The sequence below is a fragment of the Gracilinanus agilis genome, chromosome 2 (assembly GCF_016433145.1).
Source record: "Gracilinanus agilis isolate LMUSP501 chromosome 2, AgileGrace, whole genome shotgun sequence".
NCBI lineage: Eukaryota > Metazoa > Chordata > Mammalia > Didelphimorphia > Didelphidae > Gracilinanus > Gracilinanus agilis.
Window position 1 is genome coordinate 33,208,028 of NC_058131.1, and position 25,047 is coordinate 33,233,074.

The window sequence follows — 25,047 nt, forward strand, 5'->3', positions numbered from 1 at the left end:
CCCCGCGGGGGCGCGCGCCCCGCATTGCAGCCGCAACCACGTGCCCACCGCGTGGGGCTCCGGAGCCGCGGTCGCTTGGGTGGGGGGGTGCGCGTACTAGTTGGAGCCCTCCCCGCTGGAATGCCTGGGGCCCTACACCCACCTCTAAATATATCCCCATCAGGCGGGCGCCCCTTTTCTGGAGGAAGCTCCGAGTGAGCGGGCCGGCCGTGTGTCCGGCGGAGACGCCCAGAGTCCCCTCCCTCCCACCGGACAGGGCTTTGTCCCGGGCGCCATGATTGGGGCAGAGGCGACGAGACAAAGCCCCCCACTGACGCCCCCAAACTAGGGGTCTCTGGGTCTCTTTGTGGAGGCCTGGGCGTGTCCTTGGCACTCTGAATCCCGAACTCGGTCCCAACCCCCTCTCCCCACCCCCACTGCGGTCCCTCCTCGAACCCAGAGCCGGGTTTCTGGAGGCTCCCAAGCACCTGTCAACTGAGTTGAAGCTCATTTCAGGGCCAGGGGGCCTCTTGGGGGAGGGGTTTACCCAAGGGCAGAATTGAAAGGGGCCCCCACACTGTATGAAGGTGGGAGTTTCTTCATCTCAGCCCCTAGGTGAGCCGTCCCTCTCCCGGCCTCTGCTGTGGGTGGGAGGTCGGGATGCTCTGCGAGGTGACTAGATGTTACTCCTTAAGGAAAGGACCCTGACTCTACCCGTACCCGGGAGTCGCCACAAGGGGGGCAGTGCTGAGCACATGCAAAACACGTTTAATTCAATTAAAGAAACCGAAATAGTTCTTTAGAGAATCACATGGAAACAAATATGAAGCTTAAACACATGCTACCAGGAGAATAGTGCTCATTTTTTTTAACTCATTTGTGGGAGAAATGGAAGTTGGAGCTGAAAATCATCCCCTAAATAGCTTCAAAGCAATTCCCAAATATGAGATTAAAATGGAAACAAAGACCTATTGTTTCTGGTAGGAATTAATACTAAATAACTATTTAAGTTTTTGTAGCTTAAGAAACAGTGTGCTTTTTTAGTTGGGTTGTTCAGAAGAGATTGTCACTTTGTTTCTAAAATTCTGAAATAACTTCTCCATCCCTCTCCCATAGAAACACATTTGGACTTTTACAATAATAAAAATTGCTCTGAGGTTTAGTATCTGGATTACAAAAAAATTAGAAAGTTACTATATTGGTCTATGAAGATAAGAATTCTATTAAGATCAGGTATTGGATTTACACAATTTGAGTTTTCAATTCACAAATCAGTTTGTTATTTGGGCAAATGACTTGGTAGATCCATAGATGTAGGCAAATTTTCATTGGTCTTTTATGTTAAGTACCTTGTGATAACCAAAAGTAGTAATAAGGTATGTTTTAATGAGTTGAATTATTTTTCTAGATAAAATTTGTGATCAGATTAGTGATGCAGTCCTTGATGCCCACCTTCAGCAGGACCCTGATGCCAAGGTCGCTTGTGGTAAGTGATCAGGAATATTAGTTTTTAAGCTTGTGTTATAATGTGAATTTGCTGGGAGGTTGGATTGTTTGGGGTTGGTATTTCCTTTGGAAAGTGATATTAAGTTTTTGATATTTTTTTTCCCCATTAGAAACAGTTGCTAAGACTGGAATGATTCTTCTTGCTGGTGAGATCACATCCAGGGCTGCTGTTGACTATCAGAAAGTGGTTCGAGAAACAATTAAGCATGTGGGCTATGATGATTCTTCTAAAGGTGGGTTTTATGAATTGATTTCTTAGAACTAGTAGAATTTTACTTCGTCCCTTTCTTTGACACCTCTTAGCTTTGATAGTTGTCTTTTTAGCTTTGAATTTACTTATCTGCTCATTTAAAAGTGGGCCATTTTGGTAGTCCTCAGTCTTTTATGTGAGTGTACTATTTCTCTTCCCTACCCCCACTCCATGATAATAGCTGTTCTATATATAGAATGCCCTTAGGTGAGCTTGCAGTTCATTAATCATGACAGCCTTTGCATGCCTTTGGGGGAGAAATATTAATATTATATTATGAGTGACTGGCCCAACAGGGTAAGGACAGTGACTGCTTTCCTTCTTTTTTTCCTCTGTTTTACTCTTGAGTTTAAATCTGTATTTAACTGATTTCAGGGTTTGATTACAAGACTTGCAATGTTCTGGTAGCCTTGGAGCAGCAGTCACCAGACATTGCTCAGGGAGTTCATCTGGATCGCAATGAAGAAGATATTGGTGCAGGAGACCAGGTATCTTGCTTATGTGGTTTTTTTCTGTCTCTTAAAATGCATTACAATTTTTGAGCTGTTGAGACTTCATGATTTCTCTTCTACAGGGATTGATGTTCGGTTATGCTACTGATGAAACTGAAGAGTGCATGCCCTTAACTATTGTCTTAGCTCACAAGCTCAACGCCAAACTTGCCGAATTGCGGCGCAATGGCACTTTGCCTTGGTTACGTCCTGATTCCAAAACTCAAGTAAGTGATGGGCGTGGTGCCATGTAAAGTCAATGATGAAAAATAAGCCTTTATAAAATTGATATGGGGGGGGGGGTGAGAGCGAGCTGAATACTTTTTAACCAGTTAATCTAATAGAAAAAGAGAGGGTGATGATGGCTTGGGTGTTCAGCTTTACTAGTTTGCTTGTCTACTACCTGCAGATTATCCTAGATAGAGCCAAGGGGGGAATCTGTTCATTTTTCTCTCTGGTGTCTTCAATTGGTACAATTACGTGTCTTAGGTCACTGTGCAGTACATGCAGGATCGTGGGGCTGTCCTCCCCATCAGGGTCCATACAATTGTGATATCTGTTCAACATGATGAAGATGTATGTGTTGATGAAATGAGGGATGCTCTAAAGGAAAAGGTGATCAAAGCTGTTGTGCCTGCCAAATACTTGGATGAGGACACAATTTACCATCTGCAACCTAGTGGCAGATTTGTCATTGGTGGACCTCAGGTAAGACTGTTTCTAGGATTTATCTGGGAAATGTGCATTCTCCAACATGAGATGTGATTCATCAGTATGGGTTCTCTCAACATACTCGTTATCAGTTGATGAGAGTCTTTGGGTCCATTCTTCTTTGTCAACCAATGGATCTAAAAGAAACTATACTTGCAGGGTGATGCTGGTCTGACTGGACGGAAGATCATTGTGGATACCTATGGTGGTTGGGGTGCTCATGGAGGTGGTGCTTTCTCAGGAAAAGATTATACTAAGGTGGACCGTTCAGCTGCTTATGCTGCCCGTTGGGTGGCAAAATCCCTGGTTAAAGGTGGTCTGTGTCGCAGGGTACTTGTTCAGGTATGTGTTCTTGGAACTGGATTATAGTAGGTTTTTCCAGAGCTGATAATGTCAAGTGGGGATTAAAAAAACAACCAAATAAACAAAAAAAAAAAACTCATGCTCATCAGGCTCTATAGAAGGGTTTGAGTGACTTTATGATGACTCGGTGATTATTTGCTCATTGTTGCTTCTAGGTTTCTTATGCAATTGGTGTGTCCCATCCGTTGTCCATCTCCATTTTCCATTATGGCACTTCTCAGAAGAGTGAAAGGGAGCTACTGGATATTGTAAAGAAGAACTTTGACCTCCGCCCTGGGGTCATTGTCAGGTAAAGATGGTAATGCATGTCACTAGCCAGAATTTAAATGGGGGGGGGGGGGCGAGATTTCCACACTCTTTTTTTAAGAGTAAAAACCTAAGATCTATATGTGGAGAAAGATAAGAAAAAACAAGCAGCCCTTCCACCCTGATAGTTTTTTCTAAGTTGTCATCAGTCATAATAGTTCTCAAAGAATACTAAAGGTTAGAGGTTTCCTCTTTTAATTTCCAAAATTGTTACGGATGAAAATCAGTGCAGAACCTGGTTGGCTGAATTGAGCCCAAGAAATCCTGGATTTGAGTTGGAGTTGGTGTGTGCATTTGTAGCTGCCTTCCTCAGCCAGCCTTGGGGGGGACAAGGCTTAATTAAAGAGCAGAAAACCATTAATGCTTCCAGCCAAGTGGAGCGCTGGGATGGTGCCTGTCTGTACCTTAGGGGGGTGGTAAGTATTGGATTCTCAAATGAGCTTTGACCCTTGGAGTTTCTCAGGATGGTGACAAGCTTTCAGGTCTGTTGAGCCAGTGACTGGAACAAGATTTGTAGTTACTTTAATCTGAAAGCTGGAAAGTAAGTGCCTGTGCTTAACAAGGTGCGAGGGACGTGACCCTTCTTCCCTACGTTTTCTTCCTAGCTTTCCCCAGAGAACTGAACTTCTCATTTACCAGAACTCTTGAAAATGAGTCTTACTGATTATTTTGCTTTTATTTAATTTGAATGCTACATATTAAGTTATGGACTTGTATATTCCAGGGATCTGGATCTGAAGAAGCCCATTTATCAGAGGACTGCAGCCTATGGCCACTTTGGTAGGGACAGCTTCCCATGGGAAGTGCCCAGAAAGCTAAAATATTGAAAGTGTTAGGCTTTTTTCCCCAGACTTGTTGGCGTAGGTTACAGAGAAGCCTTCAAGCTCTGAGGGAAAGGGCCCTTCTCCCTAAATTTCTCCTGTCCTCTTTCAGCTCTTGACCAGTTGCAGTCACTCTTGTCCAATGATCTGAATTTTAGTTTTTGTGGGGACTGTAAGTTGGGCTCTGCTATTCTGTCCCTGGTGTTTTGCTCACCATTATAATGGATTTAGTGAGCATAGGTGATCCATGTAACTGCCTAGAGATGAGCAGACAGCACTGTCTAGTAAATGATGCTTTAAGATTGAACCTTTGTGTCCCACCACCCATTCCCCAAATCTTAACTGCATTGACTTTTCCATCAAATGCTGAAAAATGTCCTTGTAATGTGCACGTCAAGTACTTGTAGTTCCATTTATAGCCTTTGTCCAACAATGCCACCGCCCTGTCAGCATGATTTTGTAATGTCTTGAGCTCTATTATGAATGTGAAGCTTCCCCCATCCTCCCTGTAACCCGATCCACTTCTAATTATGTAGCTTTTTGTCAGGGAGTGTTCCCTACCAGATCAATCTTGCATGTAACGCAAGTTCCAGTTGGAGCTCTAGCCTGACTTCATGAAAAAGGCAGTTACTAGTCGAACCACCTTCTGGTGCTTATGCTCTTAACGACCATCTCTTAAACGGCACCAAATCTTAAACTCTCTCCACTTGGCTGTCTTTTGGAGGACGTACGTAATAAGGTTTTCTTTAGTAAACCAATCCTATGCATGGTTTCAGCACTAGCCAAACCTCACCAACTCCTAGCTCTAGTTACGCGGGCACTTGGCAGCCTTGTGATGTCATACAGAGAAGTCACAGGGCGGTATCTGAGGGTCTGTAGGTTGCACACTTTGGTACCGGTTAACTTTTTCTTTATAAGAAAGACTGAGTATTCCACACTGCACAAGAACTCCTCCCAGGGTTTTTAACTTTGTTTTATTTTCAAAACCAGGTCCAATGAGCTTTCTGAGCAGCTGGTGTAGATACAGAGAAACCAGCTTTCTTCAGAGAGCAATGCTTTTGGCGGGGAGGAGAAGGAAATCCCTTCATACTTGAACATTTTCTAATTGCTTATTTATTGTATTCTGGGGTGTGGCGTGAGTACAGAGAAGCTATCACCTCAGAGGGCAGCTTTTAAAAAAAAGAAAAAAGAAAAAATCCTTGACACCATGATTCCTTTGATATGTTTCCAGCATTCCCAGGTAGGCCAAGGTGTCCTACAGAAGAACCTTGGGTCACACCTACAAGGGGGTCTGGCTGGTGTTAACAGAAGGGAGGGCAGAGCTGGTGCAGCTGGCCATGGAGGAAGCTGACTTGGCTGGTGTGGTACAGAGAAGCCAGCTTGTTTACATGCCTAGTCCATGGCTGCTGCCCTCAGCAGAAAGTGCCTTTCAGGATCTATTTTTTGGAGGTTTATTACGTATGTCTGGTTCTCAATTCCAACAGTTTAATGAAGATCTCAATAAAATGCTAGGTTCTACCTTACCTCTGTGTCTGTTCACTACTGAGAAAATATGGGGCATTCTTGGATAGGAGCAACGCTTCATCCACCTCCTTTGAGACAACACCAAGTTTGCCTGCTCTAAAGTGTTAGCTTTACACACAAGAAGACAAACCACTTGGGACTAGTGAGTTGAGGTTCCTTCTAGGGAAGGAAGTATAAGACTGGTTAAAGGATTTTGCATTTGATCTCCCAGTGGCTGAGGGGGAAAGGAAGGGTATAGTAGCTCTAGAAGGGACTTGGTGGCCATTCCAGCCTCACCATAGCCAGTAATTGTGAGCTGCATGTAGAGAACCAGGTATGTGATCATCTTCATTACAATGGTGGCAAGAATTCTGGAAACCATCCAGCACTTCACAAATGAGAACCTGATCAAGATCTGTTCAGTCTGGATGCAGTAAGTAAGGGTTTTGTCTTTATATGGCCATGCTCTTGACCTTCCCTTTGGCAGGGACATGCTAGTCAAACCTGGCTCATAATTGGGACTTGGTTACTGAACCTGGGATGAAAAAAGGAAATGGTAGGACTTGGTAAGCTTCAGGTGTTTAGTTTGTAGTGTCAAATGGCTTGGCAAGTCTTCTACCTATAGGCATCTGTTCCAGCAGCGCTATGGCAGTAGTAGACATGTTCACAGCAATTTGACTTGAAGGTTATGGATTGGGGGGTGGGGGGTACAGAATTGATTACCCAGCAATGGCGTGGAATGCCACTCCCAAGAGTGTGGCAGGAGGAGCCATTTGGCTGGAGCTGTATGGGTCTAAAGTTCTTCAGGGACTAATACAAGCAGAAAGTATCCCTTAGAAGGGTGAGACCCCTTGTGTTGGCTCCTGGTGCCAGGGAAGAGCAGAGAAACGAAGCTGTCATAATGATGTGCTATTCATCCTTGAACCAGACATACTCTTAGAACTGACCCTGTCCACCCTTTCCCTGCAGACCAGGTCTCTGAATGTGAACATTGCCCCATTTGGCCACATAACTAGAAGTTATACATGGGCCAAGGGCACAATGCTTTCTATGCCCTTAAATTTTACTTTGGCCGTTTCTGGCCATGCTAGGAAGACAAGTAAAACTATAGGTAAGTAAGCTTTTTTGTTTCTAGGTTAAGACTAAGGGAAAATCACATGAACTTGGAAAACCCAGGCTCTTCAGAAGGAATAACCTTGGCTTTGGTGCTCCAGACATTAAGGGCCAGGTGGATCCTAAGTGTTGGACTGTAAAGTGGTTGAGGCTTAGCTACATTTCATGGGGAAAATGCTAAAAGAAGCACTTTAGTTCCCTTAAGCAGTGGGCATTTGAACTATGCTAGCCAGTCCCTATCCTATAAGCTTAATGATTCAGGTGCCTCCTGTGGAGAAAGGTAGTGGGATACCTGCAAGGCTTGACATCAAGGACTTCTTTCTTATGAATCCCAAAATACTTTTGCCGTAGTCAGCACCCCAGAAAATAGCTAAGCATAGAAGCTGGGTGTCCACTCTACTTGTTTTGTCCATTCTGGACACTTCCCCAGCAAGGAACATGAGGGTGGTTGGCCTTTGCATCAGTGTCTGAGACGCTGGTCTAATTGGTTCTAAAATGCATCATCAGCCCATCTGCTCATACCCTAGACATGGGTTGGGTGATAACAAGATAGAGCCAAATGGTTAGTTTAGATTGTGGCCTGAGGACCTCTGGCACAAGCTCATCCTTGCCCAAAATCTATGGGTTTTGATGGCTGATGCTGGTGACAGAGCAGTGAGTAATGCAATGAGGACAAACCTTTTGGAGACTTGAGTTTCCAAATTGCACCTTCCCACCCAAGTGTCCCCAGGAAGGAGGGAGCATTACCATTGGGCTGCTGGGGGGAAACGGAGCAGCCCCACTCTGGCACATGAGCCATAGGTTTGCCAAAAAAGGCTTAGTGAGCGAAACTAACTCCAACTGCCAACAGAACCGTCTGATACTGCTGCTTTCTGAGGCTCTAAGAGATCTATGGAAGGAGAGATGAGTAAGTCTGCTAACCACCCCCCAGGATTGGCAGACAAGTTCTGACAATGGCTGCCTGGACTCGGTCCCCAGTACAATAGAGGCACAAACAGGAGAACTTTTTAAAAATGACTTGGAAAAATTATTGTAGCCAAATTTCTATCGAGTACATAATTATGTGACTGGCTCTGCACTGAAGCCCTGAGCCCTTGACAACTCAGAGCTCTGAGCGGATGGGCGTGTGGCTGGCTTCTGTGGGATGAGCATCTAAGGAATGGGGCTCCGCGGGGGCCGGCTCCGTCGGGGGCTCAAATGGCCGCAGGTTTGCATAGGTCACTTCCTGGGCCAGCTGCTCCAGGGAGGGGCGACCCAGGATCAGGTTCCGAAGAGAGATGCAAGTCATCAAGAAGCTGAGGAGAGAGAGGACTGGATGGGTGACTACATCCATGAAACTTGGCATCCGTGACCAGCACCAACTATGCTACGCAAGGACCCTCTCCCTTTGCTGCCACTCAAACCCTGGGGAGCCAGCTGGGCAATTTGTGCCACAGCACCCTTGGGAAGCTGGGAAGGCCTTGGAGCCTGACGGCTCTGGCCACATGAAAGGCTCTGCTTAGGGAGAACTCTTAGACTCAGTTTCCCCTTCTATGTGAGCAGCTTCCCATTTCTCAATTGAAGGAAGATGGCAGCACTCTTAGGGCAGAAATCAGGGCAAGGGAGATGTGTGGGGGGGGGCAGCTCTGACCTTCGACGAAAAATGTAAAGCTTTCGAAGCAGAAAGCGGGAAAGCCTTTCATAGAAAGGGGAACTGCGCCGCCGTTGGATTTCCTGGAGACGCTGCTGTCTACGCAAGAAGGTCTGCACCAGAGGAGTCAGCTCGGGTCCACCTTTTACTTCCCCCTCCAGCAAGGGCCGCAGCTCGGGGGGCAGTGGTCCTGATTCTGTCCGGGGAAATACAGGGGTCACTGGTGCAACAGGAAGGTGGTCCCCTTCAGATTAATCACTGCAGCAGAAAACAGTATCTGTCCCTTGGGAGCCAGTTACCAGCACCCTGTCACTTGGAGCACTCAGTACTCTCCATAATCTGGGCTACTAAATAAAGATCTCAGTTCACATCCCAGCTGTGTGGCCCTGGGTGAGGGGCTCCACCATGGTCTGACTCAGTTTCTTCAAATGTAGAATGGGGATAATAAAGCACCTCCCTCCCAGGATGTCCAAGATGACTATCCAGGACATGCTTAGCACAGTGCCCAGCACATAGCATATATAAATGCTATTATTCCTTCTTCTTAGCATCAAGCACCTCCTGTGCACCAGGGACTCGCTGAGCTAGGTATTGGCAATATAAAAGAATAAAAAGAGCCCCTGTTGGACCTTAGAGAGCTCACCAGCCAATATTCTCCTGTGGTACTAAAACCCCTTTTACATAAAATGCCAAAAAGATATCCCCCTGCTGTGGACCCCAACACACAGAAAAGTGAATCCTACAGTGGGCACCAAAGAGTTAATCCTTGTAAAGAAAAACATGGCAGCCTGTGCATCTCCCCAGTCTAATGACTCACCACTCCCATTCTCGACTTTCTCCTTGAGTTCTTGTAACCGTGCTAAGTCTCGCTCTAAGGCCAGCTCTGTGGTGTTGACATAGATGTACATGTAACAAGAGGGACCCGAGGACACGGTGTATACCTTGTGATATTCGCCAGCCGGCAACTACCAAGGAGAAAGAGAGAGGTGGGCCCTCCATCCCTGCCCTCTCCACCTCACCGACCACCGCTCCCCACCACCGAACAGGCTGAGAACAAGGAGAACCCATCACACCTCAGCCTTCTCTACAACGGCACCGTTAGTCTAGCAGAACCACGTCTGTTTGTCCAAGCTTCCGCCGACCCTTCTGCCTCCTAGTACCTACCTGGACTCTGTCTCCTTCCCGAAGAGAGACATTCCTCTGCTCGGCCACCAGCTCTACGGTAACTTCCCCCTGCAGCAGCTGGAGACTAGTATTGCCCAAGTCTTCACTCACAAAATTCTCCAGGTGTAGCCCTATAGGAGGCAGAGTTCATGGCCCGCACCCAACCTCTGGCCATGAGGAGACCAGTTGGTCACCTCCACTCCCCTGCTCTGGCCCGTCTTCTCGCCCAGCCTGCCCTCGCTCCCCCCAAAAGCCCAAACTCCCAGGTGAAAAGTCCCACTGGCTGGAGGAGGCAGAACTTCCCCTGCTTGTCCATACCAGGGAAGTCAGCGATGAAGACCACCTCAGTGTGGTTGTCCAGGCTGCTCTCAATCTCCTGAAACTTCTCCCTCCAGGGAGACAAATCCAGCAACAAGGGCTGTAGCCAGGCCGTTGGACGGAAGGGAGACCAAGCAGCCCGCACGATGTCCACGCGAGGATCAAAGAGCCTTTGGGCAGAAAAGGTTGCGTTCCAGAAGCAGTCCTGAAAGCTGCCCTGCCTCCTTGCCCTGGGTAGGTCAGGCAGGTCCAGGGCCCCCTGGCCAGGAGCTAGCTGGACCTCTGTGGCCCTTTGGGGAACCGTGGTTCCTGCCTAGGTGGCAGCGCCCCCTGCAGGCGGCCCTGGGCCACAGAGCAAGGTGTGACGACAAAGGGGAGCGCAGAGGCCTGGCCTTTCCCTCCCATCCCTCTCTGCTTGCCGGTGGCTGCGCGGCGCACCTCTGCTGGAAGCGGTCGTTGATAGAGACCCAGATGTCGAAGTAGATCTGGGGGTCAGAGACATTGTAGTTGGGCAGCAGGCGGTACAGGCACGTGGCGTATTGCTTCAGCATGTCTGCGTGGTCCTTCCATCGGCGACTCTGTGTGAACACCTGCCCCAACCCCCACATCAATCCGGCATGGAGAGGAGTTAGTACGGCATGAAGACTTGGCCAAGGGCTACCACAACACAGAGGGGAAGGTTAAAGCCCAGAAAGAAAGGGTCTGCGGGTCCTCTCATGGAACCCGAAACAGGAATGTGCCCAGCCCCGCCAGCTTCATCATTTAGCATCTGCTCAGACAACTCTGCCTCACAAAGCTGCCCCTGGCGTGGGGGCAGCTGGATGGCTCAGTAGATGGAGAGCCAGGCCTAGAGATGGGAGGTCCTGGGTTCAAATCTGACCTCAGACACTTCCTAGCTGTGTGAACCTGGGCAAGTCACTTAACCTCCATTGCCTACCCTTACCATTCTTCTACCTTGGAGCCAATACACAGTAATGACTCCAAGATGGAAGGTGAGGGTGTAAAAAAATAAAAAGCTGCCCCTGACATCTCTGGATGACCAGTCATTGGGGAAGTCTGTCTCATATTCTGAGTCAAAATGGACCTCTCCATAATTCTCATCTCTGGGTTCTACTTCTGAAGGGGACACCCTTGGGAGTAAAGAAGATTAAGCCTAATCCCTTCTTCCACATGAAGGCCTTGAAAACAGTCACTGAATCCCCCCTAAATCCTATCCTTTACAAGCTAAACACCTGCAGTCATCCTGTGCCATGATTTCATGTTCCCTCATCCTCCCAGGCCTCTCTTTTGGGCATGCAGTCAGCATCCCTCCTGAAAGGTGGCATTCAGGTCACCATCCCTCAGGGAAGGAGTGAACCAGCGGAGTACACTGGGATGAATATATCCCTGGAAAATATCTAGGCATTAGATGAAGAGGACTGAAGCGTCCCCCTCCCTCTCTCTGTCTTTCTCCATCTCTCCCCCTTCCTTCTTCTCTGTCTTTCTCCAACTCTCTCTCCCTGACTCTTTCTTTCCCTCTCTCCTTTCCTTCCTGTTTCTCTTTCCCTCCCTCTCTGTCTGTCTCGATCCCTCAATCCCCACATACCCAACGTGTATGCTTCTATATAGGTACATATATGCATATGTAGACAGACAGCTTCTCTGTCCCATTATTGGCTCATACCAAGCTCTGGATTCACCAAAGCCCATCGGCAGGTCCTTCCAATCATCTGCTTTCCAACATCACCTCCATGCTCCATCCACCATGCCCTAACACTGGACAAGTAAACCAAACTTATTTTTTTTAACTTAAGGGTAAGGTTTCAAATAAGTTCCTCTCGGGGTGGGCTGAGGGGCCAGGCTGAGAAGTTCAGAGAAGTGGTCGGAGGGTTCAGGGCCATCTCTCACCCCAGGATTGAGGTAGCCTAACTCCCCAGTGCGGCCATCTCGGTAGGTGATCTTGACATGCTGGTGGGAGCGGGAGTGCACCATCATGTCCCAGGAGTAGCCATAGAGCCCGTTGGTCCAGTTGTTATAGCCCTGGGAAGGGGTGACAGGTAAATCCCTTCTGGAGTGGGAGGTTTGTGACATTAACCAAGTTCCTGAGAGGAAGGAGACAGGCATGGGAAGCCAAACTGCCCAAACCCCCTTAGCACGTCCATCTCTGGCCCAGCAAGGACCGCAGCTACGGCCCCATGATTGTTCTTGCCCTGGCACCACCCCTCTTTCACCTTCCACTCCCCACCTCTGCCCTCTACCTGGGTAATAAAGTGGGAATAGGGCAGGAAGAGTTGTTCCACAAGATAGAGCAGTGTGAAGACAGCTCCCAGCCGATGCCGCAGCCGGGTCCGGTGGCTGCCTTTGGCCCGGCTTCTCTTATACACACAAGACAGACTGGGCTGAGCATCAGCTGTGGCTGGCAACAGGCCTCGAAGCCGCTGAGGAAGGCAGGAAACCAGCCTGCGAGGCCAGTCGGGGGAGCAGAAAAGGGGGCTGCTGGCTAACATGACAAAGGGGAACATGCCTGGCAGGATAAAGAAAGGCGTTCAGTCTGCCACCTTCCCCTTTGGGAGCCATTTCCCCCACATGCCCAGTCACTCCCCTCAGAGCCCAAGACCTGGATCCAACTGAGGAGCCCACCTGGGAGACCCTCACGTCCTCATTCCCGATTCAAGTCCTCTCTGGCCCTGCTCGCAAGCACAGCCCTTCCACCCCTAAATGATGCGCCTGTGCCCTCTGTCCCTTCCATGATTTCCTTCAAACCCCAAGCACTAACCAATGCTGAAGAGCTGGGAATTCATACAGTGGAAATAGGAGACAAAGAGAAGGCCAATGGCTCTTGAAGCATCAAAAAACAGCAGGAACCCTGCTGAGAGGTCTAGCAGGAGCCCACACCAGTGCACCACGAGCAGGCTGGTCATCCCCTCCGAGAGCACCAGCCTATCAACACAGAGGGCAGGCTCTAGGCCACTGAGGGCACCAGGGCTTTCTGCCCCCGACCATCCACCTGCCAAGGCGCCCCCTCTCCTCCTATGTCACAGCCTCAGGTACTTCAGTATTCTATGATGGGCCACAAACAAAGCGCTCTCAGAACAGCATCAGATTAACTGAATGGTGTTCTGGAGGCTGTGACGGGAAAAAAAAAAAGCCCACAGGATATAACGATGGGCTAAGACACTGATAGAAAGAACAGGAGGAGGGAAGGAAAAAAAAGCACTTGGTAAACAAAGGAGCCAGGTGAAAAGATGTATAAGAACAGGAAAGAACCAAGCCCTGGCTCTGCTTCCCACTCCAGGAACTGAAGGGGCTCACTCCCATTGCTGTGGCCTGATCCACTGGAGGGCTAAGCAGCCTCACAGTGATACAAGGCACTTGTTGGGCATTGCCCTGCTCACATTCAGGACTCTCTCCCTCTCTCTCCTCCCCTCCCTCCCTTCTCTCTCTCTCTCCTTCCTCTCTTCCTCCTTCCCTTTCTCCCTCTTTCCTTCCCTCCCTCCCTTTATTCTCTCTCCCTTCTGTCTCTCCTTCTCTCTCTCTCCCCTCTCTCTCTCTCCCCCTCTCTATCTTTCTTGGTTCCCTTCTCTCTCCTCTCCTATCTCAGGCCTGCCAGTAGTGGCCACAGCCACATCTGGCAGGCTCTGCTGGTGACCCTCAGGGATAAAGCCTGCTGATTCTTGCCTTAGAGTGATTTCAATATCACAAAGAGAAGGAAGAGGAGACAGAGAAAAACAGAAGCCAACATGTAGGGAAGCAGAGACAAGAGTAATCAGCCCTGATCGGAGGGAAGATAAAATACCACACCTTCCTTCCTCCACATCCCTGACCCCTTGCTCCCAGCTCCCCTCTTACTTGAAGGGATTGAAGAGCCAGTGGCGGGACAAGGAGCCCATGGAATAGCCTCCGACCCAGTCTGCATCCAGCTTTTTCACTCCCGCAATGAAATACACAATGAATATCTGCACATACAAAACCAGAGACCAAAGAACAAATCAGGACCACAGCTTTGTGCTTGATGGTCACAGGGTTCAAAGCGCTTGGTCTTAAAGAGGATAGCTTGTTCTTCTAGACCAGTGATTCCCAAAGTGGGCACTACCGCCCCCTGGTGGGTGCTGCAGCGATCCAGGCGGAGCGGTGATGGCCACACTTTTTTGTATTACATTCTATTCTGAGTTCAATAAATAGTTTCATAATTTCCAGGGCGCTAAGTAATATTTTTTCTGGAAAGGGCGTGGTAGGGCAAAAAAGTTTGGGAACCACTGATCTAGACACACAAAACAGTCCCTTCTCCAAAAGGAGGGACATTTCAGAGGGAGATGAGAGGCCTGACCTATGTATATTAGATCTACCTCTCTGTAGAGGGGGAAAGAAAGTCTCCTCACTGGTCTCCAAGCCTCTCATCTCTCCTCTCCCCAGTTTATCTTCCATAGGGCTGCCAAACTGATACCACTAAAGCCTGCATGCAGCCATGCGTCTCTTTTCCTCAAGAAGCTTGGTGGCTCCCTACTGCTCTATGACAAAGTGCTGATTCCCCTTCGTGGCTCTTCAAGCCCTTCCCAGTCAGGTCCAATCTCTCTTTCCAGACTCCTGTACATTCCTCCTTCTCATTCCACCATCCGGCCCAACTTGCCAGCCTCTTGCTCCCTGTCAAGGACATTCCATCCCACCCCTGCCCTCTGAGTACAGAACATTCCCTCTTCATCTCTGCCTGCAGACTGAACTCCAGAGGTCATCTCCTACAGGAAAGAGATCCTGATCCCCTGGTTACCAGGGACCTCTCCACTTAAAACGTCCATTAGCCCTTTTTAATCCACTTTTCTACATACATACACTCCAGTGGAATGTGGCTCCTTGGGAGAAGGGTCTGTTTTGTTTTATCTTTGCACCTATCAATCAATCAACAAGGATTAAAGTGCCTACTGTGTGCCAGGCCCTATGAGAGGCTGGAGACACAAGCACAAAAAAAATGACAGAGTCCCTGCTTGTTAGAAGCTTATACTCAAATTGTATATTTACAGCATAGATAGAATGTAAAAGCTGGCATGAAACTTAACAAGATCCTGGCACCTAGTCCCCTCACTTCCTGGCAAACAGAGGGAGGAGAAATGGAGCAGTGTCAGATTTTATATTCTTGGGCTCCAAGATGACTGCAGATGGTGACTGCAGCCATGAAATTAGAAGATGCTTGCTCCTTGGAAGGAAAGCTAGGGCAAACCTGGATAGCATGCCAAAAAGCAGAGACATCATCTTGCTGACAAAGGTCCATCTACTCAAAGCTATGGCTTTTCCACTATCAATGTATGGCTGTGAGACCTGAGTACTATAGGAGATGGAGTTCAGTCTGCAGGCAGAGATGAAGAGGGAATGTTCTGTACTCAGAGGGCAGGGGTGGGATGGAATGTCCTTGACAGGGAGCAAGAGGCTGGCAAGTTGGGCCGGATGGTGGAATGAGAAGGAGGAATGTGCAGGAGTCTGGAAAGAAAGGTTGGACCTGACTGGGATGGGCTTGAAGAGCCACGAAGGGGAATCAGCACTTTGTCATAGAGCAGTAGGGAGCCACCAAGCTTCTTGAGGAAAAGAGACGCATGGCTGCATGCAGGCTTTAGTGGTATCAGTTTGGCAGCCCTATGGAAGATAAACTGAGGAGAGAAGAGACAAGAGAGTGCTGCTCAAGAAGACTTTCTAGAGTCCCTTGGACAGCAAAAAGGTCAAATCAGTGAATACTTAAAGAAATTAATTCAGACTACGGAAGGTCAAATCCTGAAGCTGAAGCTTAAATGCTTTGGCCACATAATGAACGAGCAGATGGGGCTCAATGGAAAAGCCCATGATATTAGGAAAGACTGAAGACGAAAGGAGAAGGGGAAGTAGAGAATGACATGCACAGATGGTGCCATGAGAACAAGGAACCTGGACAGACTTCAGGACATAGTAGAAGAGAGAAAGGCCTGGTGGACTATGGTCTATGGGGTCACCAACAGTGGGACACGGCTGAACAACAATACAGCGCAGATATGAAGTGAGTAAATACAAACATACACACCATATTTATCTCCTCTACATACACAAATATATCTCCATACATACACCTCTAGTTAGGAATGCAAGCGGCTGTGTAGCTTGGCAGGGAAGCAAGGGACCAGAAGGGACAGAAAAGGCAGACAGGGAGATGGGAGCTGGGACTTGAAGGAGAGGAAGTCTACATAACAGAGAGAAGAGAATGAATTCCAGGCATTCCAGAATAAAAATCCAGTCTAATGTTACAAAAGCAGGGAGGCTGAAAATGAAACATGAGGACCAGAGAGAAGTCAGTGTGGTCCGGTGAATAGACAGCCAGGCCTGGAGACAGGAGATCCTGGATTCAAATGTGGCCCAAGATACATCCTAACTGTGGGACCCTGGGCAAATCCCTTAACCCAATTGCCTAGCCCTTACTGCTCTTCTGCCTGGGTGAAATCAGTACATTGTATTGATTCTGAGACAGAAGAGAGACTGGGGCCAGCCCCTGGAGGGCTTTTAAAGCTAAACGGGGCTTTTCTTTCATCCCAGGAGCCATAAGAAGGCACTGGAAGTGACATCCACTAGAGGCAGCAGGGCATACAATGGCTAGAACAGTCCTGGAGGACAAGCAAGGAGGCTGGAGCAATAAGGAAGGGTTGGGTTAGGAGACAAGGGGCCAGATGCAAGAGGTGTTGCAAAGATGGGAAGAACATGATTTGGGAACTATTTGGATATAAGGAGTCCAGGAGAATGCTAAGGCTACAAAGCTGGGATGCTAGAAGGATGGTGAAGCCTTCGACAGAGACAGAGAAGTTTGGAAGAGGGGAGGGTTAGGAAGAAATATGGTGAGTTCCATCTTAGACTTAGTTTATAGAGTTGAAGATGTCTCTGAAACAGTCTAAAGTGTCCAAAAGACAACTGGCGCCTCGAGAATGAAGCTCAGGGGAGACAACTGGACAGATGAATCCGGGAGTCACCTACACAGAAATGCACTCAACCCCATGGGAGTGATGGGGCTAGCCAGAGTCTGGAGGGAGAAGAGGGTCCAGAACAGAACCTTTGTTTTCCTGGGCACACACAGCACCTGGCACACAAGAAGGTGATTGTTTGCTGAGACAAAATGAAATCCAGGCCCCTGAAATGAGTTGGGAGCAGTGGGGGAGCAAGAGTAGCCCCCATGTCAATCCCAATGAACCCACCATACTTAATGAATTCCCTTTACCTGTCCACGCAGGACCGTGTAGTTCCAAAGTGGGACGTGGGCATTTCTCTTGGAGGCATTTCTTAGGCCATCCAGGGACCTGTACTCAGAGAAGAAATAAAGGCTAGGGGATAACAGTTTTTTTCCAGTTCTATATTTTGGATCTGATTCTCTTATTGTCTACCCTGTTTATTCCAAGCATGCCCTCATCTCCCTCTGCTTTCTCCATGCTTGGGAACTTGGCATCCAAAGCCTCTTTATTATAAAATCTTAGAACTAGAAAGGCCATGTGGTCCCACCCATACATCAACCTCTTTTAAAGTATCCTTGACAAATAGTCACCTGGCCTGTTCTTGAAGATTTCTAAGGACAAGAAGCTCACTATCTCTCAAAACATTTTATCCTATTGCTGAATAGCAGTAGGTAGACATTCTTGTGTTCAGCTGAAATCTGCTACTTCTGCACTCTAGAACAGCCCTTCAGATAAACGAAGAGGAATTGCACCTTGGGTCTTCTCTTCAGAAGGGCCTCAAAAAGTGACTAGACCAATATCTGTGGATCCCAAAGGACAACTAGAAGAGCCTCACTCTCCACTGGCCCTCTCCATTTCTAGGGACCATCAAATATTTTCAGAATCCATTCAAACTGCAGCTTGAATGTTCAAGTCCTTTTTGAAAAACAGCTGGAAATGTGCTTCAGATGTCCAAGCCGTTTGTGACAGCCCTTCCCCCACCCACCATCCCCAGTGTACCCTGTTCCATCCACCCCCTGGACCACCTCATACCAGTAGCGGTTGGCATCCATGAATGATAGCTGGAAAGCCAACAGTCCATAAAGATAGGAATGGTTGTTCCATGAAGTCTTGTCCAGCAGAAACACATACCAGTAGGGCAGCAGGAACAAAAGGCAGCTCAGGCGGTACCACAGCCCCAGCATCATGCCCAGTGCCCCTGGGATTAAGTTGTGGGGAGGGGGATGTTGGGGAAGAGTCATGGTGTCAGAAGGCCACAGCTCTACTGCTCCCAACATCAACCCCAAGGATCGGCAGTGCCCGAGGTTACTGCACAATCAAGGTGAGGCCCAGTCATTCCCCAGCATGCTTCCTGGGCCCTAAGCTCTACCCAAGGCATTCACTGCTGTTCTTGATCCCACAGTTCTCCTCACCCAAAAACATGACAGTGTAGACAAGGTACATCCAGTCAAGTGGCAGAGGATGCAGGGCATCTATCAAGGGGAAGCGGCACACCTCAAGTCCATCCAGGTATCTGTGGTCCAAGAAGCTAAGACCTCGCTCCTGGGGAATGTCCAGGACCATTAGCAGCCCTAGAAAGGTGGCATTCAGTAGGGTCAATAGTTGTTAACATTATACAATTTTTCACTTGTTTATTATGGTTTTGGCTTTGGGGTTTTGATTTTATATGATCATTCTCTTACAAAAACAAACATTATGGAAATAAAAAATAAATAAAATAAAAATAAATTGCTAACATTTATATAGTGCCCACTATGTGTCAGGCACTTTACAATTATGATCTCATTTGAACCACCCAATAATGCTGGAAGATAAGTTGATCTTAAAGTTAAGAAGACTGTGACAGAGGTTAAGTGACTTGCCCAAGATCACACAGCTAGTACATTTCTGAGGCTAGATCTAAACTCAAGTCTTCTTGACTCCAGGCTCTGCACTCTACCCAGAGCAATGATGGGCAAACTACGGCCAGGGCCAGATGTGGCCCCCTGAAATGTTCTATCCTGCAGTGACATTATTCCCAATCTGACGAATACAATGAGGATACAATACAATGAAACTTCAAGAGAGTTGCCATAGAAACAGACTGACAGATGAGCATTTCCTTTCCTTTGGCCCCCTCTTTAAAAAGTTTGCCCATCACTGACCCAGAGCATCACTATGGATGCCCAGGGCTGGTCTCTGAAGCCAGGGACACAGGCCTGGGACAAGCTATCCTTGAGTTTTCACAAGGGGGACAAGCCAAGGCTTACTGCATTGGGAAAATATTCCTAGACTAAACAAATGATGGTATAGGAAAGTAATGGAATGTCACTATGCTTTTAAGAGATGAGAAAAAGGATGGACAAAGGTAGATTTATAGGAACCAATGCAGAGTAAAATGAGCAGAACTAGGAAAACAATTTATACAATAACATAATTAAGTAAAATAACTCTTTGGGAGCGGCTAGGTGCTCTATAGATAGAGAGCCAGGAAGTCCTGGATTCAAATGTGCCCTCAGATACTTCCTAGCCTTATGACCTTGGACAAGTCATTTAATTCCAACTGATAAGCCCTTATCACTTTTCTGCTTTGGAACTAATACACAGTATTGATTCTAAGACAGAAAGTTAGGGCTTAAAAAAAAGAAAGAAAGAAAAACATCTCTGAAAGACTCAAGAACTCTGATCATCGCAAAGACCAACTTCAATTCCAATGGAAGGACAACGAAGCATGCTATCTGCCCCTGTGAACTGAAGACTCATTTCCTGACATCACAAATGTAGGGATTTATTTTGCTTAAATACACAAATTTGTTATATGGTTTTAATTTTTTTCAGCGGGGGAGATAGAAGGAAAGAGGAGGCTTATGGAGCTAGAGTTTGGGTGGCCAAAAAAGAAACAAAAAGGAAGAAGACAGAAAGGAAGGAGGGGAAAGTAAGGGAAGACAGAGAAGAGATGAGAATGGGAGGGAAGCCTTTTTTTAAATGTACAAAAGAGAACAGGGGGAAGGCCGAAAAGAATCACAGACAAACAGAAAAGTTTTCAGAGTTATATGATGAATTTATTGAATATTTAGAAAGAAAAAAACAACTGTACATAAGAGAGATTTGGGGTCACACAAAATTATCTTTTCCTGTTCTATGTATATGGGAAAGCTCATTTTATTTGGTATTTGTAAATGTGCAGAATTTTTTTTTTATGTACCCCGTATGAAAGGAATCTTTCCTTGCCTCAACTGGGTGGGGAGCAGAGAAGAGTCCACAAAATCTCCACTAAATAATCATCTATCTACCCAGGTACTAGGCTAGCTTGGAGAGTGACTCTTCCCAATCAATACTCCCACCGCTCACTTCCATCGAGGTCAAAGTCCTTCTGGTCACCAAACTAAGGCACACTGACACAGAGTCAGTAAGGTCCACTTGTGCCCTGGGGATCTCTCTTATCAGTAAAGGGTATCTGCAGAGAGAGGGTCAAGGCCCCTGCTCCCCTCCTCTGCACTCCCATCCGCACTCACCAAAGAGGAATCGAAAAACTGCAAGGCTTGCAGGGTCAGTTGGTCGATTTAGGAGGGTCACCAGCCTCTGCCAGCTGGACACGTGAGACCACTCAAAGCCAAACAGCTTAGCCATTCGGCTGCCCGGCTTGGGCCCTGAGGTCTGCCCAGCCTTGTTCTTCTGAGGATGCCCTGCAGCCACAGGGGTGACAAAGGAAAGATGGGAAGACAACCCAAGGGGCTCTTCAGAGGGAGAGAACCACAGCCTCCTTCCTGGCCAGGGGTCTCCCCTCAAACTACTGTTACCTCTCACTCAAAGGAAGGCTCCCCCTTTAAAATACTAGTCTTTCCTACAAAGGAGGGGGCTCCCCCACAACGACTGCCCCTTCTGCTGCAGGGGTCTTTCCCTCAAACTATGGGTCACTTCCAGCCCAAGGGGGCTCCCCTTCAAAACACCTGTTCTCTTTCACTCTGGGGCAGAGCTTTCCCTTCAAAACACTAGCAAAGTAGGTGAGCCCCCCCCAATAATTAGTGGTCCCTCTTCTTCTGGACCATTCTCAACCAATGGACCCCCTTCTTCTGAGCTCTCCCTAACCAACAGTCCCTCTTCTCCTGAAGGGTCGGTCCAACCATTGGCTCTCTCCCTCCTGGGGGCTCCCTGAAAACACTGCCCCTCCTCCTGGAACTCCCCTTAACCAATAGCCCTCTTCTGGGGTTCCCCCAAACTACTGCCCCGTCCTCCTGGGACTCCCCTAAAGCACTGCCCTCCTCCTCCTGAGGCTACCCCTAACCTCTGGTCCCCTCCCTCCTGGGGCTCCCTTAAACCACTACCCCTCCTCCTGGGGGTCCCCCAAACTACTACCCTCTCCTCCTGGGACTCCCGCTAACCAACAGCATCCCTTCTCCAGAAGAATCTCTTTAACCACTAACCCCTCCTCCTGGAGCTCCCTTAAACCCCTGGTCTCCTTCCTTGGGGGGGGGGGGGTTCCTCCAACCACTGCCCCCCTTCCTGAGGCGCCTCCCAACACTGGCCCCTCCCCCTCAAGCCCCAGATTTCCCGGATGGGCAGTGAGCACCACCTCTAGAAAGCCGGGCTCGCGGTACGGACGCCGCAGCCTCCATGCTCCTCCGCTACCGCTGCCGCCGCCGCCGCCGCCGCCGCCGCTCTAGCCCCTGGCCGCCTCTCTCGGTCTCTCTGGTCTCTTGGGATGTGGCTCTGCCACAGCTGCGGGGTGGGCCGCTGCCCATGGAGAAACGTGCATGCGCAGTAGGAGGGGTGAGGCCTGGGAACTCCGCCTCCCCGACCGGAGGCGGGAGACACGTCACCACTCGTCCCGCCTCTTGGAGAGCCGCAAAGCGAGAAACACTGAGAATGTCGCAAAAGGCCCGAGGGGGCGTGCTCCACCCTCCACCTCCAGCCTCTGCTTTGTGTTTGCGCTTTACGGCTTCCAGCCAACCCGCCCCCCCCAGCTCCCTGTGACTAGGCAGAGAGAGGGGCTAGACTCAGCCAAGGTCACCCGGGATCTTGGGGAAACAATGCCAGGAATCTGCTTCCTCTAGTGGCCCGGGGATGAGAGGAGCTCGGACTAGGCGCTACTGGGTCCCTCCCCTGCAAAAGAAATGTTCATGGCTCCCTAGTGCCTGTGTCCATGCCGGTGCCTAGAATTCAAGATTCCTTGATACAGAATTCAAATATAACTTTTTTTGCTTACAGGCTCAATCACCCCTTTCCCCCCCAGCCCTGGCTAGCCAGAAAGCGCAGTGGATAGAGCTCAGATCCAAGAGTCCCTGGTTTCAAATCGACTCAGACATTTCCTATCTGTATGGCCCTGGGGGAGTCACTTCCTCTCTGCCTCACTTCTTCCTCGGAAAAATGGGAACACGACGGAGAAGGAAATGGCCCCTCACTCCAGGGTCATTGCCAAGAAGACAATGAGACAATTGCCCCTGGACCGTGAGCCATTTAGCGGCCCCTCTCCCTTCCCAGTCTTGGTCTCAGAGCGAGGTGATGCCTCTCTCCAGGTTCCGCGTCCCTTAAATCCCTTTGCTCCCTCGTCTCGGGGACCCCTCCTGGCCGGCGGAACCTAAATTCGGGATTCCTGCCTACAGCGGCCTCCTCGCCGTCTCTCGCGGCAGTGGCTGGATGGACCTGAAGGAAGTCCCGGGTCCGAGCGGATGTTATCGGAAAACTTTATTTACATCCTTTCAATTCCCCTCCGGGCAGGACGGGTTTGAGGGGCGGCGCGGAGCGCTCCCGCCCGCACTTTCGTGTATTTGCGGCTTTCTGGCTTTCTTTCTTCACGGAATATCTCTTACAGCAACGCCCCCGGGGAAGTGTGTCTCGGAGGATAACGGGTGGGTCCCGGAGCCGCCCGCCTACCCTCTCCGGGCGGGGCAGGAGGCGAGGGAGGGAACCGTTTGGACCTTATCGCGTCAGCCACCGCGTGTAGAAAAGTGTTACTGCGGCTCGCTGGGGAAAGAAACTCTCTACATTTCCCCCTCCGTAGACCCCCCGCATTTCTCCCTGAGCGCCAATCCTGGGAACAAAGAAGTTTTCCAGTTTGTTATCGAATCTCTGCCGGGCTCTTGCTTCAGCTTTTACTCCTTCCCGAGGAGAGGAAGACGTCCGTCTTCTGGCGGAGAAGGTCCTAGTGCTGGAGTCACTTCTTCCTCTTCCTCTTCCTCTTCTGGAGTTCAAGTCTGACCGCCTACATTTCCTGGCCGTGGGACCAAGTCACTTCGCTCTGCCTCCGTTTCCACATCTGTCAAAATAGTTAGAGAAGGAAATGGCAAACTGCCCCAGGATCTTAGCTGTGTGACCCTGGGCAAGTCACTTCACCTCGTTGGCCTCAGTTTCCTCATCTGCCCAAAGAGCTGGAGAAGGAAATGGTGAACCACTCCTGGATCTTTGCCAAGAAAACCTCAAATGGGGCCATGAAGAGCGGGTGACTAAAACAATTGAACAACAATAGATTCTCTAGTCGACTCTTCATGAAAGTTTTTCCAAAATTTTCTCTGCTCTCCTGAAGTTTCCCAAGGCACCTCCCTAAACTCCTTCATCTAAAGAGCTTGCCTCATACTTCACCAAAATCGTAGCCACTTAGCAGAAACTGCCTTTCCTCCCTCACTCCGAGCCTCCTAAACCCTTCACATCAACCCCAAGCTCACCTGACTCCAGGCTCTGATCAAGAGAGAGCCCTTTTCTTTAAGGTGGTCATATCTCCCATGGACTCATGATCCTGTGCCAGACCGCCAACATCATCATCCCTGCTCTGTCTAGTCTTCTTAAAAACTCTCATCCTGGGGGCAGCTGGGTAGCTCAGTGGATTGAGAGCCAGGCCTAGAGACGGGAGGTCCTAGGTTCAAATCTAGCCTCAGACACTTCCCAGCTGTGTGACCCTGGGCAAGTCACTTGACCCCCATTGCCTACCCTTACCACTCTTCCACCTAGGAGCCAATACATAGAAGTTAAGGGTTAAAAAAAAGTATTGACTCCAAGACAAAAAAAAAACAAACAAACAACTCTCATCCTTCTGTCCTAGTATGAACCCTAAAACAGAAGAGTAGTAAGGACCACCTAGTAGGTGATGGGAGTTAAGTGACCTGGCCATGGAAGTATCTGAGTCCATATTCGAACCCAGGTCTTTCTGACTCCAGGTCTAAAGCTCAATCTACTACCACTATGCCTTAGCTGCCCCTGCCTCCAGTCTTAAATCTCTCCCTTCCTAATGGTGCCCATGAACATTCCATGGTTCTCCCATCTCTTAAAAAAAACCCTCTCATCAGCATTCTATTTTTCTCCTCCCTCAACTGGCCAAAAAAGCCACCAACTCATTTGTCCCCACTTCCTCTCTCAACTCCTCCTAAATCCTCTGCAATCTGGTTCCTGACATCATCCCTCAACTAAAACTGCTCGCTCCAGAGTTACCAGGAATCACTGATTTGCCAAATCCAATGGCCGGTTCTCAGTCATCATCCTTCTTGACCTCTGTAGTCCTCAACAGCAAATCCCCCTCTCCTCTTAGATTGTGAGTTTTCACAGTTCTGCCCTCCTGGTTCTCCCCCTACCAGGCTGTTCCTTCTTGGTCTCCTTGGCTGGATCGTTATCCATATCATGCCCTTTAACCATGGACATACACCAAGCCTCTGAGTTGGCCCCTCTCCTCATTTCTCTCTACAGTAAAGCCCCATATCCAAAGGGGATATGTTCTAAGACCTTCGGTGGATGGCTGAAATCTCACAAACCTCATACAGACAATTCTTGCTTTAATTTTTAACACCTATGTTAGCTTTACATTAACTCTCTTTTCTGTTCCTGCCCCTTTGCTCAGAGCTCCTTAATTTTTACCACCTCTACCCTCCACCCAACAACAACAACAAAAATCCTAAAAGAAAAAGAACACTCCAAGTGAAAGCAGAACTGACTTGGGAGGAGATCTTTGCCCTGTTCCACCCTTCATGTTTGCCTTCCATCTGTATGCCCTCCTGTC

General features: G+C 48.7%; 2 protein-coding genes across 2 annotated transcripts in view; one reads left to right on the forward strand and one right to left on the reverse strand.

Moving 5' to 3' along the window:
* MAT2A (methionine adenosyltransferase 2A) overlaps positions 1-5,950 on the forward strand; it is an 11,206-nt gene extending 5,256 nt beyond the window's left edge. Inside the window, exons 2-9 of the mRNA XM_044663045.1 lie at positions 1,388-1,465; positions 1,596-1,718; positions 2,111-2,223; positions 2,310-2,453; positions 2,716-2,934; positions 3,097-3,279; positions 3,456-3,589; positions 4,331-5,950. Of these exons, the coding sequence (XP_044518980.1) occupies positions 1,388-1,465; positions 1,596-1,718; positions 2,111-2,223; positions 2,310-2,453; positions 2,716-2,934; positions 3,097-3,279; positions 3,456-3,589; positions 4,331-4,433 (1,097 nt within the window). The 3' untranslated portion in view covers positions 4,434-5,950. The remainder of the gene's footprint in view (positions 1-1,387; positions 1,466-1,595; positions 1,719-2,110; positions 2,224-2,309; positions 2,454-2,715; positions 2,935-3,096; positions 3,280-3,455; positions 3,590-4,330) is intronic.
* A 2,094-nt stretch (positions 5,951-8,044) lies between these two features.
* GGCX (gamma-glutamyl carboxylase) lies at positions 8,045-21,808 on the reverse strand. The gene is made up of 15 exons (XM_044663046.1): positions 21,637-21,808; positions 20,579-20,749; positions 18,497-18,655; positions 18,117-18,282; positions 17,354-17,432; positions 13,984-14,090; positions 12,911-13,074; positions 12,393-12,658; positions 12,043-12,174; positions 10,594-10,745; positions 10,156-10,325; positions 9,838-9,968; positions 9,491-9,638; positions 8,674-8,869; positions 8,045-8,338 (listed from the first exon to the last, which is right to left on the reverse strand). Exons 1-15 carry the CDS (start codon positions 21,677-21,679, stop codon positions 8,146-8,148), a joined length of 2,277 nt encoding a protein of 758 aa, XP_044518981.1. The 5' UTR covers positions 21,680-21,808; the 3' UTR covers positions 8,045-8,145.
* Positions 21,809-25,047: the final 3,239 nt, after the last annotated feature.